General features: G+C 37.2%; 1 protein-coding gene across 7 annotated transcripts in view; it reads left to right on the top strand.

Annotated features, from left to right (window-relative positions):
- The window catches only part of EVC2 (EvC ciliary complex subunit 2), a 76,479-nt gene that overhangs the window by 48,029 nt on the left and 12,586 nt on the right, over positions 1–15,864 (top strand). For all 7 annotated transcript variants that reach the window (XM_017824573.1, XM_017824572.1, XM_017824570.1 and 4 more), the window contains 5 exons: positions 5,546–5,773; positions 7,941–8,149; positions 9,581–9,668; positions 14,624–14,817; positions 15,567–15,707. In XM_017824573.1, the coding sequence (XP_017680062.1) occupies positions 5,546–5,773; positions 7,941–8,149; positions 9,581–9,668; positions 14,624–14,817; positions 15,567–15,672 (825 nt within the window). In that variant the 3' untranslated portion in view covers positions 15,673–15,707. The remainder of the gene's footprint in view (positions 1–5,545; positions 5,774–7,940; positions 8,150–9,580; positions 9,669–14,623; positions 14,818–15,566; positions 15,708–15,864) is intronic.

Below are 15,864 nucleotides of genomic sequence, written 5' to 3'. Positions count from 1 at the left end.
GTTTGGGCAAGATTGCAACAAGTGGGCAAGTGTTTTCTAGCATTCTTTAGTAGTTTAATAACTGTGGTGCAAGAATGTCCTAATTCTTTAGTGGAGGCATTTAAACTTTTTTTTTACCTCAATACCTAATACCCTGATCTCCAAAATTTAGGGGTTTTTAGGTACTGTTACTTGAAAGTGCAACAGATAATGGACTAAACTCTTATGTTAAAAAAAGTGCTAAATACTTCTTTGGTGTGAATATTACGTTGCATTTTTATTAGAATCTTGTTTTAAAATTGGAAAGTTAGCTTCTCTAAGCCTCGTTGTTTCAGTTTTATATGCACCATCTGGCACATGTGTTATTGTTCTAATTGTGTGGCTGCACATTAGTTATGAAAAGCCAAATCCTCTGTGCTTTTACCAATAAGGAAGCTAAACTATCATTAAAGAAAACCATTAGTTCAGCCATTATCATTAGAACACAGAAGTATTGCAGTAAACCTGAGGTTGATCACAGAAGTAGAGTTTCTTTCTTTTGTCTGTTGCAAACTGTTACGTTATTCCTCATTTATCTTACACTTCTACATTTTACTTTAATATGAAGACTTTTATTATCTCACTCAAAACTGCCCACCTGAAGTTGCATGGCCAGTTCAAGGCAGGGAAGAAGGATGATGGACCAACACAGCTCTGCTGTGTTTCTTCACCGTCACTGCTGCAGACTTCACACAGTGTAATGGATTCTGTCTCTCTGCAGGATGGCTGTGAAATGGTTCCCAGCTAATGCTTATGAAAACAGCAGCAGAATGTGTCTTGTAATATGGTAAAATAGGCATGACAGAGAAGAACAATCTAGACAGGAGACAGTGAGCTGGGAGGCCATGGCAAGAAGTTTGAATCCCAATATTGGATTATCATTGACCTCGCTGTGAAAATCTTCAAAAGCAGACTGCCTGCTTCTTCTGTATTTCATAGATGTTTTGAGCTGTCTTGTGGTTGAGGACGTAGCTGTTCCTTTCTGAAACAGCAGTTACCTATCTCAGAAGAAACACAGGGGCCAAAATGCTGACATTCTTTAGCCTATTTTCACTGCTGGACTGAAAAAAAAAAAAACCCAGTTGATAATACTTGTGTGAGAAATGTCTTTGGGGTTGCAGGTAATCAAGTAGATATTCAGATTTTTTTTTTTATTTGTAATATTTGGGACTGAGGCAACACTAGTTAGTAATTAGGCTGAGCTAAATAAGGAATTTAGAGGTCAGTGCTTTCAAGCAGTGGACTAATCATAGTGCATTTACAGCATTGCCAATTTGGAATCAGGAGGAAATATTCAGACCTACAGGAGAGGATTTGTCATAACCAAGGTAGTTTGACACTCTAATAATATATCAAATAGTAAAGAGTCAAACAGTATTTTACAGTTTTGTGTTCGGTATAATACAAAGCTTCAAATCTGACCAGTGACTATTAGTTTCTAATTTAGTTTGTAATTAATATTTGATCCAGTTTCTACTGAAATCGCCTTCTGTGTCACACTGAATTCAGGTCTACTTGCAAGCTTTGGATTTCACAAATATGTTTCTGTTTTCAGAGCTGTGATTTCAGAGCTGACAAGAGGCAGAAAGAAACTTCTGTGGCTGAGGAGTAGATAGTACTACCAGTTGAGTAATGCAGCATATTGTTTGTTTAAGAGCAGTTAATTTATTATATAACGTTGAATAGATGCTGAATGATAATGCTGAACATCATTCCTATAGAATCATAGAATAATTTGAGTTGGAAGGGACTTTCAAAGGCTATCTAGTCCAACCCCCCTGCAATTACCAGAGACATCTTCCACTAGACCAGCTTGCTCAGAGCCCTGTTCAGCCTGACCTTGAACGTTTCCAGGGATGGGGCATCTCCTACCTCCCTGGACAACATGTGCCAGTGTTTCGTCACCTTCATTGTAAAATACTGTAAAATATTTCTTTCTTTCGTTGTAAAATATTTAATATTAATTTAATTAATATTAATTTACTATACATATTAATACATACGTAAACTCTTGTAGAATATTTCTAACTATTGTAAAATATTTCTTCCTTATCTTTAGTCTAAGTCTACCCTCTTTTGATGTAAAACAATTACTATTGCAACAGATCCCACTAAAAATTTTATCCCCATCTTTCCCCCTGAAGTACTGAAAGGTTGCAGTAAGGTGTCCTCAGAGCCTTCTCTTCTCTAGGCTGAACAACCTCAGCTCTCTCGGCCTGTCTTCATAGGAGAGGTGTTCCATCCCTTGTATTTTGGACATACTTGATGTAAGGCTTCATACTTAGTAATATGCAAATACTATCTATTTTTGCAGTTTGGACCATAAATCTTAGGATTCGTGGAATATACTGAACATACCATATACACTCTGTTATTTGATAAAAGTGTAAGTGTTTCTGTCATCAGTGGCATCGCTTCTGCCTTTGAATTCAGCTGCAATTAAAATATACATTCTTGTGTCTCCTTCTAAGTGAACTTGAGTTGTCAAACTGCATTTCCATCATTATTCATTTTAATGAGTTCAAACTTATACTAAAGGTGATAACTCATTTACTCATTCATGTATTCGTTATTCATTCATCTATCTCCAGATTTCATATATGTATAAATCATTTAAAATCCTTGTGTCTGAAACTGAGCCTCCTGTGAAGAAAGAAGCGAACTGTAAATTCAGTTGTGTGCACACACCTGTCAAAACATTACTGTGTCATTTTTTTTACTCTATATTTTTGAAGGTTTATAGCACATCCAGTTTCTAAACCACAGAGGCAGCCTTCAGATATTACTTAATAATTTTGTGGCGTATAAAACAAGTCATACCTCAAGCATTTGTTTTCTCTTTTCTTGAGATACTGTAAAATTATGTGTGTGCTGGCAGGCAGTACCTTAGACATGTAAATAAAAGATGTAAAAAAAGGTTGATTCCTCAGTGTATGCATGTTGTCATGACTCAGTCATGCTAGTAGTGTTGTAATAATTTCTGTTAGTTAAGAAGTTGTTCTAATGTATTGAATAGGGAACATAACATATACTCTAAAGCATTAGTCCTTTTGAAAATGGACCTACTTATTCCTAATCAGGTAAGCCTGTTTGATTATTTTCTTCCCCTTTCTTGTATAGATGCTATTGTAATGCAAATCATAATATAAATTATTAGTCTCTTGCAGCAAAAATTTTGGTTGTTTTCATCCATCATTTTCCAGCTTTTAAATAATCATCTGTAGGATGATTGCTTACTCTTGATTTGTAATTGACCTAATTCAAATTAGTAGGAAATATTTCCTGAAGGTACCTTCTATCTCTTCCATTCAAGGATGTTCCAGATGATGCAGTCTAGACGTTGGAGAATATCACATGAGCAGGAGAATATCACAAGCATATTTGGTTCCAAATCACATCTTAAATTTACCTCTATTTACTGGATAATAGAATTTGTATGATACACAGTCTCTCTTAGCAGGTCTCTTATCAATAAAATTTCCAGAGAAAATTCATGAGCATCATGTTACATATTTATCAACTTTGGTATCTAAAAACTTGAGGGAATTATCCTTAAAGTCTCCTTTAAAGCTTATCATCTAGTAACTACAGTGGTAGAGGATCAAGGGTTGGACTTGATGATCTCGGAGGTCCTTTCCAACCTGGCTAATTCTATGATTCTGTAAATAGAGTCAATAATATATAATTGTGATTAACATGAATAGGAAGCTAATAAGGTTTTTAATGTCTCTAGTACCTATCATTTCTGTTTGTGCAAGGATATTCTGAGGGGCAAAATCAGGTCTTGTGCCAATGGGAAGTCATACAGTGTCTAAAGACTACTACTGTTGACCTTTCTGTGTTATAGTTCACACCTGCAGGGCATTTACTATTGGTCTTTATTATTTTATAGACTGGTAAAAAGGGGAGGATTAAGACTGCATGTACAAAGGTGTGCCATGGGATGCCTACCATGCTAAGGTGCTAACCATGTAGGTATCTCAGTTAAACAGCAATGTTCATCTCTGCCTGTTCTTTAAAGAGAGAGGCCAAACTTGGTGGGATAAATGCTTTTCCATAGAGTGCTAATGTGAGTATCAGCTCTCAGGGTCCATGGCGATAGTAAACTTGACCAAAACTTCAAAAGATTTTGACATGCCTCCTTTCATGGCTTGGTTCTTCATTCTGTCATAGGCAGTAGGCACTTGAGTTTTGCTGTTAAAATATATAATACTGGAAACTTCTGAAAATGCTGATTTCTTAGAATGATTGTGGTTGGTTTTGGTTTTTTTGGTATGCTGTGAAACCTATCAGATTAGATTTGTCAGGACCAAGAGAGAATTTAGAAGTGGAGTGAGGAAAAACTGTGGGCCCAGCAGTGTGCAGGTGGGCTCTTTCTGTGCTTTGCTTCGTTGTAGATCCAGCGTGTAGGGCAGCAGTTAGTATCAACCCAAGTAGTGGAGTTGGAGCTCTAATGGCTGCATGTGTTTTCTCTTTTTGTGTTTTCTCTCTCTTACAATCCAACTTTTGGGCCCATGTGAGTAATACAGGAAGAGGGAATAAAACCAAACTGGTAATTGTTTACTGTCTGATACCTAAGTGTTAGATATGCAGTGTAGCCATCGGTGTCTAACCTAAACATCCACCTGACACATCAGTGGAAACCCGTGTTTTATTTTTACAATACAAAACCTACTGAGAAGTACCTTTTCTTTTTCTCTGACTGTGAAGAGAGCTTAGAGTGGCAAGCTCAGATGGAAGCTGGCTCCTATCCACATTGTCCCACCGAAAAATGTCAGTGCAGTATCCTTGGCTCTCAGTGTCAGTGGTATAGTGTGGAGAGTATTGATCACACTGCATTTGATTTTGTGCTTGCATGTGCTGGGCTTGAAGAGTTTCTGTGAATGTCCCATTAGATGTGTGGCAGCAACATAGGTACTGACTTAAATCACTTTAATTTAATCCTGTTTGTTGTTGAATCAATCCGGTTTTAATCTGTTTTGAAATATATTACCAGTACTCTTTTGATTTAGGATTTAACTTTGTTTTATATAAGGGCATTTTTGGTTATTTGTTCAAAGAGTAGTAAGTCGGATATCATTGGTCAGTGTTAACTGACACTTGCCAATTTGGAACTAAATAGAGTCTTTCTAGAAGTTCATATTTTTTTATAAACAGAAGGATTTTATCCTCCTATTTAATCAATGGCATAGGTAAGCATAGGTTTATTTGTATTTTTAGTTTTGCCTTTTATTATAATAAAAATTATATAGACCCACTGTTTTGGGTTAGTATTTAATATTAAAATTTTGACTATCCAAAAACAAAGCCTGATCTCTTTACAGTATTTGACCTTACTGTATTTTTTTTTTTATTGATTACAATAATAGCTTGGAATTGAATGTTAAAAGCACTTCTTCAAACATTATAACATTGATTTCTTTGCTGCTTTAATCCTGTTTGTTAATTACAGAATAGTAAAATCATAAGTGTGCATGTAAGGTTTTCTGTTAATCTTTCTATCTTTTGTGTTTTGATATTTTTTTAGATTAAGAATGAGTTGCAGCTTGAAAAAGAGCATCACCTGCGCGATCTGGAAAATAAACTTGGAGAGTATATTGCTTCTTTAGCCTTTCAAAAGACTGTTAAAAAATCCAAAATGCTGGAGCTTTATACTGCTATCATAAATGTGCAAGCTATGCTCTTTGAACAACTGAGCACATCAAAAACCCTGTCAAAATTGGAATGTATTCAGATTTTAGAAGCACATAATCCTGTAAGTAATGTAGTTGTTAAAAGAAAAAAGATCCCATTAGGAAAAAACAACTATTACAGTATCTTATTTTGATTTTGATTTAACTGCTGGTTTGCAGCTTTTAGTGGCCCAGCCTTTAATTTCTGTGATGATGTGCACTTTCATGTGTTTAGTAAAAGACATAAAGAGGAGGAAAGTCTTAGAGTCAGGGAAGATTGTGGATTATTATTATTTATTTTTACTGTAATTGCGTGCAGTCAGGAGGAGTAGTATTTTGATGGCTAATTAATGTTTTATTTATTGCAAGGAAGACAGTTGAGAAGTGATGGTGAGTCGTGACTGGTATAGTAGATTGTTGTGACTGCATTACAAAATTGTTCATGTTGAAGTGCTATCCATACATAAAACCCATAACCACATTATATGCTTCAATCATCAAGTTTTTAGAGATTATATATACAGCCTTCTACCTGTCTATCTCTATCCAAGCACACTCATGCAGTTTAAATAGTGGAAACTTTGGAAGGACTTCTTCCCTTCACCATATTTATTACATGCTTGATATGTGCCAATTTTCTAATCCTTTTTTAATACTTCAGTGCTCTGTATTCATAAGGACTTTTTTTTCTACATCTGCTATTTGAAACCATCCAAGTGAGGCTTGGGAGAGCATTGGAGTAGAACAAACAAAATGGGTTTTGAGAAGAAAAACCTCTTTGCTAGAGGGCATCATTAGACAGCTATTGCTGTGAAAATTCCTGGTTAAATTTTAATGTGGTCATCTCCACAGAGTATCCCATAGAGTGGCAGTCAGAATGCTTATATGCCTCCAGTTTTGCTTAAATTTGTATTAAATCTGTAGGAAGCACTGAAAGTTGTACGTAGATGGAGTATTTTTGCCTTTTATGCAGTAAGTGTGAGGGGACTGTTCAGAGATGTTGCTTTTAGCTTCTCTGTCCTTGAACAGGGGAAGAAAAGGATTGAAGGAGGGGCAGAAGAGAGACCTAGAGTAGCTAATGCTGGATTCTTTATCCAATGGGCAAGAACTGAACTAAGCCCTAATTTTATTTTTTTTAGGGATGTGGAGAGAATGATGGTATTTTAGACAATTGTTTACAGTCCTTGTTAGGGTTGATTTAGAGGGACTGTTTCCTGGTGATGAAACTTCTCTCTCTTGCTGTGTTATTGCCCAAATCCTTGGTCTCACTAACTGGCAAATTTAATTACCTGTTGCTTTAAAACAAATATATCAGATTACGCAGGATTCCTGAATGGTGATGACATCAATGATGGTTTTTGCCAATCAGTGCAACAAACATACCTGGCTATATATGAATTGGCTTCATCCCCTCACAGAAAACTCAGGGTTGGTGTTAGGAGAGTGGGTTTAAGCACAGTGTCAAATCCTGGGAGCAGACACTTACTTAGAGTTGGGGTGCTCCAATGAATCTGTAGCGTGAATACAGCTGATGAGGCAGAGGAATAGATTCAGCAATTTTCTCCAAGGTACAGATTAGGAAGTGGGGCACTGAGATAGTAAGTGACATAAAGCTAGAGGTGAGACAGCAGTGACATTGGAAAACAGGGATATGAATCCTGCCTTTGTATGTCTAGTTTGACTCTTTGACTAGAGAGAGATCCTTAGCAGGAGGGATCCAGTCCAGTCTATTTTAACCCTTTCATTTTCAGAGCACTGTATTTTAATCCTCACCTTAGCACACTAAATGTGAATTACTGTCTTTTAACTTCAAATCTCTTTGATATTAGCTGTTAATTCAGTATAACTAAAACTAGTCAGTCTGAATTTTTCAAGCTGTTTCAGTGGTTTGGTGCAGTTTATAAATTATAATGGTGCCATTCCCTAGTTTGGATCTCAGCCATGATGGTACTATACTTTCTAGATGTCCTCTACAGCAGAAGGTTTCAGAGAGCATTGACTTTTAACACTATGAAAAATGAGTCGTATTTTTCATCATTGTTCTGATATTCATAATGTGCCAGTCATGTTTACTGAAGCTCTTCAGTGAATTGGAAAGTGTAATGACTGCAACTGGCTGGGTAGAATGAGAAATGAATAAAGTAATATCAGAAAGTCTGATACCATCATCTTTTTTTCTTCACTTCAAATGAAATTTGTTCTTTCAAGTTAAGTTATAACTTTTTATCATCATGCCTTTTCAACCTCTAGGAGATTGAAGAACTCGACAGGAAGCTGGAGTATGAGATGTTACATAAGGACTCAGCACAACAGCATCTAATCAGTAGGCAGAGGTGGATTCTGGATGGTTTGGGACTTTCAAGTGAAGCTGTGGAAACAAATGCAGAAAGACACGTGACAGTTTTGCTAAGACAGGCCATGAATAAGTGTAGGCAATTTATAAATCTATACCAGCAAAGGTAAGTTCTTTGGTCTCAGGTTTTACTGTGTTGCTGCAGTCCTTATAGACCATAAGATATTATAAAGAAACAGCAGGCTAAATGTTCTGCTATGCTGGGGAGAGCCTGTATATCTATGTTTGAACATTGCTGCCTTGTGCTGTGGCTCAGAGCATAACTGAGGAGTCTTGGGAATATTGAAATAAGAAACATGAATTAATAATAACTTAGTAACATATAGATTGTGCTGTGTTGCATGGCAATCACCATTTTTTACAGGCATAGTGGAAAAATAATGATGCTCCTTAGCAGCAAGGAGGTAAAGAATTTTAATCCAGTTGCTTTGTCTCCCAAGGAGATAGACAGGGACTTCTGAGAAACCTGATCTGCTGGGGTCAGAGGGGGTAGCTGAGACAATTGAATTTCCATCTCCATTGTCACTCTGTAGACTGAATTCCTTGTCACACAATTATTTTTGATGGGATATATAAACTCCTCTTCGGCAACATGCTCAGTTTCACTTTTCCCTGGCCAGTTTTTAAGTAAAGATATCAGTGACAAATAAAATGCTTCTTGGGAGATATATAAAAATATCTGTCTTGTCAGGAAGGTTGCCTAACAAGAATGGATGATAATGTGCAAAACTGCAGCCTATTGTATTACATTCATTAGGGTTACAGGAGGTAGAAGTGACATTTCCATGTGTATTGTACAGTATTAAAAGCCTACCACGTTTCAAGCTTCACGTAAGATCCTCAAAGGGCTCCTTACATTAGAAAAGAGTGTTCTCCATGAAACAATTGATATAGTAAAAATGGCTATGATAGTACTAAGTCTATTTTAACTCTGAAAAGGCTGAAGCTCTGCTCAGTGTACATTAAGAGCTTTCCTGTTGCAGAAGTAAAGAGTCACTAGAAGAACAGATAGATCTCTGCAGTAGTACCCACAAGCCAGTAACCTATCAGTGAAACCTTCAAAGAAACTGCAATTAGTTTTTACCTGAAAAATTATGGGAAGAAACAAGTTACTTTTGTACATGTACAGGTTTGTATATGGTGACATCATGATTTGGTCTAGAAACAAAAAAATCAGTAGTGAGGAAGTTAACTGTTTAATATTGTATTTCAGCAACAAAAAGTTCCACAACTTGCCATAAAGTGTGGTGATGAAACTTAAAGAGGAGGATAGGGGCAGGTTGAATAACATCATTTTGGAGCAATTCCAGATTTGAATTGTGTGCCAGAGCATAGCCTTAGATTCTGTTCTGATGTTTGCTTGGTGGTTCAGGGAAGAAGAGGGTAGAAGTTGGCATATTTTATGAGTTATGCTGCTCACACAGCTTGGCTGACAGAGAGATACTCTTCCCAAATGGATGGCTTTCAGATATTGTTTCCTATAATACAGTCATTGCGTCTGGGAAGATTTCAATGTTAATTCTGTCTTTCACTTCAGCTTGAGAGATGAGCAATGGAATTGTGTGGTGCTTGAAAATCTCCTGGAAAATATAGAAATGGATGCATTTTTGGCAATTTATAGTCAGGTAAGCGTGAAATTGAACAAAGCTTCGAAGTTTAAATTACAGCTGTATCTGGAAATCAGCTTTTCTTCTTTGTTGGGAACTATTACAGGTGTATTTGGAGTTACTATCTGCTAGTAGTTGTTGCCAGTTTGCAGCCTGTATTGTCAGTCACTTCAGTTAATTCTGACCTACTTTCAGCCTTTTGAATTTTACTGATTTGTACTTCCATTTGTTCATTTAGAAATCCTTTCAGGGGGTTGTCCTGTTGCGTTTCATTCTGCAGAGAACTGAAGTGCCTGATTTTCTGTTTGACAGACAGATTTACTGTCTGATTTTCATGTAATTATACCAGGGTTTTGTTTAGGTTTTAATGAGTGTTAGGAGTGATTTGCATTGATTATGTTTCAAAATTAAATGATAAAAGGACTGCTAGTTAAATTTTTTAGTATCATTACTTGTACTTGTTTTCAAAAAGAGCATCTCATCTTCAGGTAATTTACTGTCTGTTGGCTGCTTGTCAGTCCTACAAAAGGCCTTAACAATGAATCACTTGATTGACCCCAATCAGGCCTTGGTTTAGATATGTTTTCATCAGAAAAGAGACTCGGTGGTACAGCTTTTTGTATCCAAGTATCTTGCCTCCCAGGGACGAATGTGGTCACAGTCCCTTGTATCAAAAATTGGGAGCTTCAGAGAGCAGCATGTCAAGGAAGGACCACCTTACTCTAAGGATCTCTCAGCTTTTCCTGTATCTTTGTTTCTGCTCAGTTTTCTGAACTCTTTATTCTCTCTTGAGTTCAACGTCTATTTGAGGTCGAGTAGTCTCATGAAGAATTGGAGTGAGACTACTATATATTGTATCTGTGTTAGGAGATTTACCTGGAAGGTAGCACGTTTTCAGATCCTTACTCTGATTTGGGTAAAGAATTTGCATCAAGATGATCTAACACTCCCAGGAGCATGATAATAATTTCACTCTCTACCTCTCATGGGGACTCTTGGACTCCACTCAGAGCAGAGTCCTTCTGTGAGCCTTGCTGGAAGAGGCTTAACTCTGCATACCTGTCAGTCTGATGGCTAAGGTGCTGTGCTGGAAAGGAAGATCTTATTTTCTGCTAATTAATTGAATCAGGCAGAGTGGAAATTCATACCTCATCTTAACACTTTTCCATCCAAAACCTCTTTTAGTGGATCTAGTAGAGTGTAACATTTAAAGGTGTTTGCTGAGGAGGTCATGACCAGTATTGCCCCCCTCCCAGTTTTAAATCCAAGCCATGTGTACCCTAAGCGTGTATTGGTGGTTTTTTACTATTATTTTCCTCTTTGATTTCCTGCTGAGCCTTCTGTTGCAACTGTTTTTTTCAAGTCAGTTTGCTACCCTGTTGGCCTTGACACTTGGTATATTGTAAGCAGATGTGGCTGTCAGGAGCTGCTGAATTCTGTCCCAGCCTTCAGTTCCTTCTCATGTTTTCTGCCATGGCCTGCTGCACATAGAGATGTTTTATTGGGACTTCACAGAAATAGCATCCTGCTGACACTGCTAAAAATTTCTGCTGCAGGCTTTTGTGGGGTTCTTATGATGTAAATATTCACATTATGGTGAGTTTTAATCTGATTATTTCATTATAAGATTTAACTTTGTATGTATTCATTCAGTTGTGGAATCATGGTGTGGGCAGTGACAGTTTTTCAGAAAGGGTATTAAATGAGGCTTTATTTGCCCATTTGTACTTGCTCAAGATTTCAGGTTTTGTTCTTTGGTTGGTTGGTTTTGGTTGTTTGTTTGTTTGTTTGTTTGTTTGTTTGTTTTTTTAATAAAACAGGTAAGGAGTTAACAGGTTTTGAAAGGTCATTTGGACTTTGCTGATTTTTCACTGCTCTACTACGATTTAAGTAGTCAGTCTTGGTGGGCCAACTCTTGTATATTCTTTTTATACTCTTGGAGGCTTTCAGGTTTCCTTTCAGGTAGTTGTAGAGAGCAATAAGGTCCCCCCAGAGCCTTCTTTTATTCCATCTAAACAACCCCAGCTCCCTCAGCTGCTCCTCATAAGGCTTGTGTTCCATTCCCTTCACCAGCTCCATTGACCTTCTTTGGACTCTCTCCAGCACTTCAGTGTCTTTCTTCTCATGAGGGGGACAAAAAGCATTCAAGGTCCTTTTCTTGCAATTTAAAGAACACATTACACTGGCAATTATTAGGAAACTATCTTTCTTTAAAGAGGATTTTCTACTTTAGACTACTGCAAAAGAGACAGAGCTGTGAACAGAGCCCTCTCTGAAAAAAACAGGGAAGTTTTACTTTCCTACACTTCATGTTTCAGCTTACATCCATATCAAAGCAGATCTAGGTCAATAAGATATTTGCTTGAATGCAAATGAGTTCAGGATCATAAGCCTCTGGCTGAGATGTTACTTTTGAATAAACTCATAGCTATAGCCCCAGGTACACTGGTTGCATTTTAGATACAACAGATGATGCACGCAGACTGTCATGTGGAAACAGCACAGGAAGCTTGAAACACAGCATGGTTCAAGTTCATTGATTCTTGCATTAGTTGTTTAATTACACATTGCTCAGTCCAAATACTTAAAAGCAATTCTGCTGTTTGTAAACTACAATTCATTCCTGGGTTTATTTTGTCTGAATTCAGAGAATACAGATGAGTCTGTTGGTGGCACAAGTAGCACCTGTATCCATTTGATATTACAAAAAAGTGAGTTCCTGGTCTCTGTGGTATTTTACGTGAAGAATCAAACTCATCCCACGGTGGAGGGCTTTTGGTCTGACTAGTGTGACCATTCCTGTGTTTGGATGCACATTCATTTGCCATTTCTGCAAGCTGGTCTGAGTCACTGTGAGCGTCTGAAAGTGCTGCTCAGTGCTGGTGCACGTTCAGACACCAGCTCTCCCTTTGCTGTATGGTGGACACCTGTGCCACTTTTGGGATTGTTGACAGCATGGTGGCACCTTGAAGAATTGCTTAATTTTTAATTTTGCTATGTTAGAAAAGTATTAAGGGTTGCTCATCAGTCCAAATCATACGTGGTGCAGAAAGGTAAGGGTCAGAGAAAAGAGGAAAGTGGTAAGAGGAAAGCAGTACTAAAGTCATGATGTTTCAATCATCCATGTATAAATTACTGAGTTAAAGATCCTGAGACCATTTAGCCAAAAAGGGCAGAATAGGTCACAGAGGTCTGTCATGTTTATTTGCACTTAATGTTGGTTTTTTGTAAGTTTCTAGAAGAACAGTTTTTAAAAACCAAAAGTACAGCACACTCTCTATACAACTACAGAAATTAGGTGTCAGTAGGTGATCTTATTTACATTCCTCTCCAGAGAAGAATCAAATAATTTCTTCCCCTGATTAGCCTGAGCAGAATGTCTTCAGTGTCTAACTTTGGTTCATGTTTAGGCTGAAAATACTGGACGTTTTAACAACTGCACCAATTTACTTATCTCTCATCAGTCTTAGGATTTTGTCTTGTTAATTCTGTGTGATCTCAGTGGTTTCCATGGAAAACCTGTAACAGCACTGAAGAGCCCAAGAAATTTTGCAAAGTTGCTAGTTTTCCTACCTTTTGGAGAGGAGTTCTCTGCTTGGAGAATTATTATGGGAAAAGGAACTTTATTGATTTCTTTATTTTGTGTGGCCATCTAAATGTTGGTTAAGACTGCCTAGCTGGAGATGCTTTATTCCTTTCAAAGAATAAGATTCACTTAATACAGGGATCTCCTGGGTGCATTCACTCCTCTGAAAACTTGTCATGCAAAAAAGATGCAGGGTTTAAACATTTGCTGTGACATTTTGAATCCACTGTGGACAAAGAAACGGACTGTCTTCCTGTATGGGGGACCTTGTGGGTTTTCTGTGTGACATGGGCTTTGTAGTCATCTCCTCCATCAATGCTTATAGGAGGGTCTGCAGAGCGGTGATGACTCAGCTGTTGTGACTCATCTTGAGTGTTTGGCACGTCTTACCCAACTTCAGCTACCTGAGATATGTATATGGTTTGAATAGACCACAGCAGCTTTTTTTTTTTCTGTCATTCTTTGAGACATTTAACTTGCTTTAATTTGCTCTATTCTTTTCTTTCCATGTAGTTCTCAATATACCGTAGACTTTTCATGTTTGATACATGTGAGAGATCTGCAGAAACAGCCCGGGGGACACATTATTTTTGACAACAGAGCAGAAAATAGCAATGGGATTTTGGTGTTTGGAGGGGGGCAGGAAGTGGGGCTGGCTGAGCGTCTAGGGAACAACTAAATTTGAACTCGGTCTATTTGAACATTATATGAATGAATATGCATTACTACTGACCTTTAGGCCAAAAAAGAGAGGACATTTGGAAATAAAAAAACACCACCAAAACAAAAACAGATATTTCCTTTACCTCTTAACAAATGTTACAAACTTCTCTGAGCTTATCACAGAATCTGGTGTTGAGAGAAGCTGAACAATGAAGTGATCAACCATAACAACATGTAAATGTTATCATTAGGTTTTATAGAGTATTTTTCCCCTCTTAATTTTACAGACCAAGGAATGCCATATTGCTTCCTCGCTATCTTGAAAGGATTTCTTTATGACAGTAGAATCCATAAATTAACTAAGCCTTAGATGTTAAAATATGGTTGCATTGTGACTTTTCAGACTGAAGAGCATTGAGTACATGCCCTAAGCAGATATGGTAAAATCAACTGGTTATTTAGTATTTACATTGCCTATATCCCAAATGAAATGGAAAACTATGATATACATGGATCAGATACATGTGGGTAGAAACAGGGAACATGGCACTGTGATCAGTTAATACCAAAACCGTCACTACTAAAATGATTTTCAATTATATTTTTTGTTTCTATAATCAATTTATTCATTATTATAATCAATAGTTATTTAATGATAGTAATTAAAATTGGATAACATTTATTTTCAATGCTAAATTTATCTGTCTTCTTATTAATCCTCCAGGAGCTCCGTCTGGCAGGTTATTTAGCTAAACTGACGAGGGTGCCAATGGGGATGTTGCACAGGGTCCTGAATTGGTTGCTGCCCTCCAGCTCACAAAGTGAGGTTCTTTCTGTCCTCGATTCCATCAATAAATATTCAGATGGTGTTGTTGATAGTGACAGTAATGCAGATGAATCTGGCAGCTGTAGGAAAAGGTAAGTGTGATGCTTTCTGGTAGACCATTGCAAGACAAGATTACTGCTTTACATGTACTTGTATTTGCTGGACGAGGAGATTGACAACAATAGAGAAAATCACAGGTGCCTAAGTTTCCTTTTGAAGTCTTTTGTGGGGTAAAAGTACTTTGAAACTACTACCTTATTTTGTGTAATATTTTAACTATAAGAAATTGATTGATTGATAAAAAGTTAATAAATTTTACAAGTTCATTAATTAAACAGTTTTAGATAGATTTATAGATCTTGTTCTGATAATTTTCTTTCTGTTGACTGACTTGGAGTTTGTTAAAATATTTCCCACCTGCTTTTTGTATTTATAATATTCATAGCACACCAATTTTTATGTGTCTGTAGCTCCTAAAGATATAGAGGAGGTCCTGCTTTCTAGCAGTGGAAGTTTCAACCTTGTGGATGCCTGTCCCTTTGTAGTTCATTACTGAAGTCCCAAGTGGTCACTTTTTTCCCTTTACTCAGAGAGACTGAGTCCTCTAGTTGGCAAATGTGGGTTGTCAAGGAGCAGATAAGGGTCCTTGGGACCATGCCCTGAGGTGTGATCTTAGCTGATTTAAATGATGTGTCAGGGCAGCAAAAATACTTGAGCGCTCTTACTGGCTGTATCTGTGGTATTACTGTCATGGGTTTGTAAGCTAAAGTCAGAAAGGGGAGAAAAATGTGTATAAAATGGGATTTGCTGCTGGGAATTTTTTTCTTTCCTTCTGCTTCAGGAAGAACCAAGAGTTGTGGCAAGCACGGGAGAAAAAAGTGAGGCAAGATCTGATAAACAGAAGTTTAGAAAAGATCCCTTCTCTAAAAAATAGGAAAGACAGGTAAGGAGAAAACTGGAAGAAACATATATGGGCTTTTTGGTTTACAGTTTATTTAATTTCCAAAGATTCTTCTTACAACTATTAGAAATCAGAAAGTGAGTTCATAAATATGCATTTTCTAACACTGTTCTGCTGTTTGATGCTTGTGTTTCCTACAACATGTTTACACATAATACGCAAGTGTAGTAAATACCTC

This window comes from Lepidothrix coronata, unplaced genomic scaffold (genome assembly GCF_001604755.1).
Source record: "Lepidothrix coronata isolate B3197 unplaced genomic scaffold, Lepidothrix_coronata-1.0 Scaffold111, whole genome shotgun sequence".
Classification (NCBI taxonomy): Eukaryota; Metazoa; Chordata; class Aves; order Passeriformes; family Pipridae; genus Lepidothrix; species Lepidothrix coronata.
Note: the sequence above shows the minus strand (reverse complement) of the source record. Positions and strands in the feature narration are given on the sequence as shown.